General features: G+C 41.8%; 1 protein-coding gene across 1 annotated transcript; it reads left to right on the top strand.

Moving 5' to 3' along the window:
* The first annotated feature begins 1084 nt into the window (after nucleotides 1-1084).
* On the top strand, nucleotides 1085-4181 carry psmg2 (proteasome (prosome, macropain) assembly chaperone 2). The gene is made up of 7 exons (XM_086279923.1): nucleotides 1085-1306; nucleotides 2102-2273; nucleotides 2568-2626; nucleotides 2730-2848; nucleotides 2930-3109; nucleotides 3345-3465; nucleotides 3565-4181. The coding sequence occupies exons 1-7, from the start codon at nucleotides 1250-1252 to the stop codon at nucleotides 3643-3645; spliced, it is 789 nt and encodes a 262-aa protein (XP_086136049.1). The 5' UTR covers nucleotides 1085-1249; the 3' UTR covers nucleotides 3646-4181.
* Nucleotides 4182-4387: the final 206 nt, after the last annotated feature.

Genomic DNA, 4387 nt, shown 5'->3' on the forward strand with positions numbered 1-4387 from the left:
GTTTTTCACTTTGCCTCAGTTCAGTTTAAATTAGATTTAGCCCAGCGAAGACATTATTTTAATTGGGGAGATGTGGGCTGGAAGTAGTTCACTTTCAAAATAAAAGCATGCAGACACCGTGAAACTCACAGAATAAAAGATTAAAATTACTTCCACCCTGTGACAGATGTAGGGATATCCATGATAGAATCAGGCCTGCTTTTAACGCCTTGCCCACAGATGACGGACATCCTGTATCGATTTTTCAGCCTTGTCTGTTGCGCCCAGAGATTCCTACAGATTCTCAGAATCTTCATAAAGTTTACATTCAGGAACATTATTCTAAAATTGTTCCAGAATTTGTAAACTTGATTGTTGACCCTCTGGCTATCTTTACTTCTGAGACACTCGGCCACTCTAAGGTGCTCTTTTTATGCCCAACCATGTTACTGACCTGTTGCAAACTGACTAATTAAAGCTGTTTCTCTTTAGTAACTTACATGTCTGATTGTTATGCAATTTTCATCTTCTACACCACCTTTAATCTTACTTTAAGCACAACAAGCTGGAGAGGAATATATTATCCCTTTACCACATCCTTGAAGGCATCCTTCATTTAAAGAGAAATAAAAATAGAATAAAAATGAAAGGAAGCGTGAATGAACATCAGCTGACTCCTGATGCTTCTGTGAAGCATGTATATATATTTATATGTGCAATTCTGCCGAGTGTAAATAAATTATGTATGTTTTTACCACACATACAATAGTACATATAAGGACAGAAGGAGGGACGGACGGATGGGTGGATGGATGGATCTATGGATGTATGTATCGATAGATAAATGAACACAGCACAGTTGAGGCAACAGAGTTGAGGATCTCTAACGCGCAGTAAATCTTTGCAGAGCTACAGTCTGACCGTTAACATGCCTGATCGTAATAGAAACACATAAAACACCACTTTAAATGACAGTAAGTAAAAAAAACACTTGGAGCTTTAAACAAATCTGTGGATGCTTGTTAAAGAAGTCTACTTAAAACTATTAAAAAACAAACAAAGCTTCACTGTAACATTTAACTTGGGCATCCCCGCGTGGTACTGAAACCGTCATCAACAGTCGACACAGAGCCGAGCAGGTCCACAACGCGAGGAATGAAAATAGAAGCGAAAGTTGCCTTGGGATTGTAATTTAGACGTCTAACTTTTAATTTAGTTTGTTTATCTGAAGGCTTGTAGGGTCGTGTGTGCCTGCTGGCTGAACAGCACCATGTTTATCTCCTCGCAGAGCTCAGCACCCTCCTTCAGAGATTTTACCCTCGTCATGGTGAGTGACGGACGAAAATAATCCTCCCATCAGTTCCTGCTTCATGCTTTCATATGAGACTCGTGTAATCACCAGGGGAAAACAAAAGCTTCACTTCTGTGATTTTCATCCAAGAAACTGGCTGTGTATAAAAATACCTTTAATTCCTACACGTGTAATGCAAAAGTCCTGTTAAACCCCTTGGATTCAAGCTGGGTGTTTGCGCCACGGTTACAGCCTTATTGTTCACTGTGGAGGGACGCAGAGGCACAGTCTTGAGCCAGCCCTTATTTCTTTGTATTTTCAGAGCAGTCTTTTTGTGTGTCAAGCCACTAAATATTTACCTGTGAAACATTCAAGCTCATAAAAGACACCTAACTCAAGGGATGAATGAATGACACATGACACTACGCGCACCCTGTCACGATAATGCATGGCAACGTTTATTCCCATTGTTTTAGTTACATCTATGGAAAATGTTAAAGAATAATAGTACAAATTTGTTTTTGCCTGCTGTATTTCCATGTATGTTTGAACAATTTGTTGCACCTGTTTTCCATTGTTATTGCAAAATATAAAGAAATAAGGGGTGACTTTAAACTTGCACAGTGCAATAAAACTACAAAAAAAAATGCAACTGTCCTAAAACTTGAAAAAAACTTAGAGGCCTAGTAAAAACTGGACCTCTCTAACGCATGTTTTTCTTTATCAGATGTTTTGCACAACTAAAATGTGCTCAGGAAAAGGAAAAAGTGATTAAAACGATTCTCGCCTTCTCTTTACTTTTGTTACTTCTCTCCCTCTTTCCTCCTCCAGCCTGCGGTGGCTGTAGGTAACGTGGGTCAGCTGGCCGTGGATCTCATCGTGTCCACTCTGAACATGAGTAGGGTGGGCCACATACACACTGACTGTCTCATCCCGATGGCCGGGAACAACCCGTATGCCAGCAGCAAAGAAGATGGCGAGGAGCTGCACACTCCTGCTGAAGGTACAGTTGGGTCACTGCTGGTGCCTGTCTAACACAGAGATGTCGACATTTCTGATCAGAAATTAAAAACAAAAACAAAACGACTCAGAAATGTTCCCTTCAAGTCTACTGTCTCTTTACTGCTGTGCGCTGGGATGTCCGCTATCCCAACTGTGATCTTCTGGTTGTTTTTAATCAGCACTGTCTTATTAGTTGACATTAGTCCTGTTGTTGTCAACCATCAGTCAGGTGATCAGCAGTTTTGTCTGCAGCTGCTGTGAAGTCAAAAGAAAAGTAACCCTCTGTAATCCACAGTTTACGCAGCAGCAGAACTGAAGCTGGCGGTCCTTCAGATCAGAGCACCAATTCTTCAGGTAACAATCAGTCATCAGTATGACGTCAGTTCATTCTCTGAGTTCCTTTCATACTGTATGCCTATTGTTGTTTTCTTTTGTTCTACCTTTGTTTAAACTGCAGTCAAAGACCAAAAAGTTTCGTCAGCTGCTCGTGTCCTGGATCAAATCCAGCGGCTTCTCCAGGACTGTCGTCCTCTCCAGCAGCCACGCCTACCAGAGAGATGACCAGCAGCTGCAGGGGTAAGTACGACGCCATCGCCTTATTTCTTCACTTTTGCATTTTTCAATCATGTCTGCTCAACAAACACGTGTCTCTGCTAGCACTCCTTTGAGGTACCTGGTCACGCCGTCCCTGCTGAAAGGGAGCGCGGACGCTTTGAAGGAGCTGGGCTGGAGGGAAATGGAGCGAGTCCCGGCCTTCCCCGGACTCACAGACGGAAACACGGAACCACGACTCTGCATCCCCGGAGGAGGCATCACCAAAGGACTTTACACAGACAGGTAGAGACAGGAGACCTGCAGGTAGACAAAAGATCATCAAAAACACAGGGAGCTGGTTTTAAAATGATTTTTATTTTTGTGTGTAAGAGCATGGGTCACTGTTACAGTTTAATAATTATTCCAATATAAATCACAATAAAGGTGTGTTCAGACACTTTTTCAGTATGTTGAAACGCCTCAGTAAGACTTCCTTGTTAATATTATTTGTGTTTGTGTGATCACGTGTGCTGCACAGTTGCAAAGAGGACCTCCCGCTGGCTGTGCTGCTGCTCTTCTGTTCAGAAGGTGACAACATCCCCGATGCCTTCGCTCTGGCGAACCACCTCAACGACTGGCTCCATCTGCTGGACGATAATGTAAGTGACACCACGGCGCAGCATTAAAGCAACCTAAAGTTTCAGAGGAGTGGTAATGTCACTGTGAGGAGAATCATTGTTCTCCAATTCTCCTTTCAGAGCAAACAGCCCAACAAATGGAAGATCCCGACTTCCTGGAGTCTCCTGTTTGGAAACGGCATCCCGCCTGCACTGTTCTGATATGTATAGTGTTTTAGTTTTTTACCCTCTATAATTTGTGTTTAATGCAAGACGTTTGCTCCACATATTGTCGTTTTCAGACCTCAGCAAACTCTCGACTGGGGTCAAACCCGGTGACTGATGGCAGCGCTGACATATAGAAAGATGGAAATTGCCCACATAAATCTCCTCCGTCTTGGAAATGTATCTTAAATAACTAAAACATAACAAAATAAAATGTACAAATACAGGATGTGACCCAAACATTCACTTCTGGACTGCTATTTCCTGGTTTAAAAAAATGTTTTTCTAATAAAAAGTTGCTACAGGAATGTGGTGTGAATTCATCTTGATTGTGGATCACTGGATTAAGCCTCCACCCACTTAACTGAAAGTGGTTGGCCAGGCTCCATGCTGTATTCCTGGCAGTCCCACCTCTCTGTAATTTGATTCTTTTCTACAACCTATAATGGTAACAACAGCACAACGCTCCGATTCAAGCCATTTTGTGGTTTTCCTTTCAGTCTGAATCATTTTCTGTGTGTAGACCACTTGTGGGAAAGGAATGTCCTGCTGACAGCAGAGATTTTTTTTAAGGGAGAGCAATAAAATAAAGTCCTGGATCTGAATAATTTGAAAGAAACAAGTAAATTTGAACTGAGGACATTAAATAAAATGGTGTATAAGCAGTTGAGGATTCCTAGTATAGTTTTGTATCTTGGATTTGTTTTCAGTTTCATTTTCACACTTTTGTTTGCTCATT

The sequence above is a fragment of the Aulonocara sp. 'chitande type north' Nkhata Bay genome, linkage group LG22 (assembly GCF_057382095.1).
Source record: "Aulonocara sp. 'chitande type north' Nkhata Bay isolate Kocher_YH1m ecotype deep benthic linkage group LG22, A_spYH_male_GT1.1, whole genome shotgun sequence".
In the NCBI taxonomy this organism is placed as follows: domain Eukaryota; kingdom Metazoa; phylum Chordata; class Actinopteri; order Cichliformes; family Cichlidae; genus Aulonocara; species Aulonocara sp. 'chitande type north' Nkhata Bay.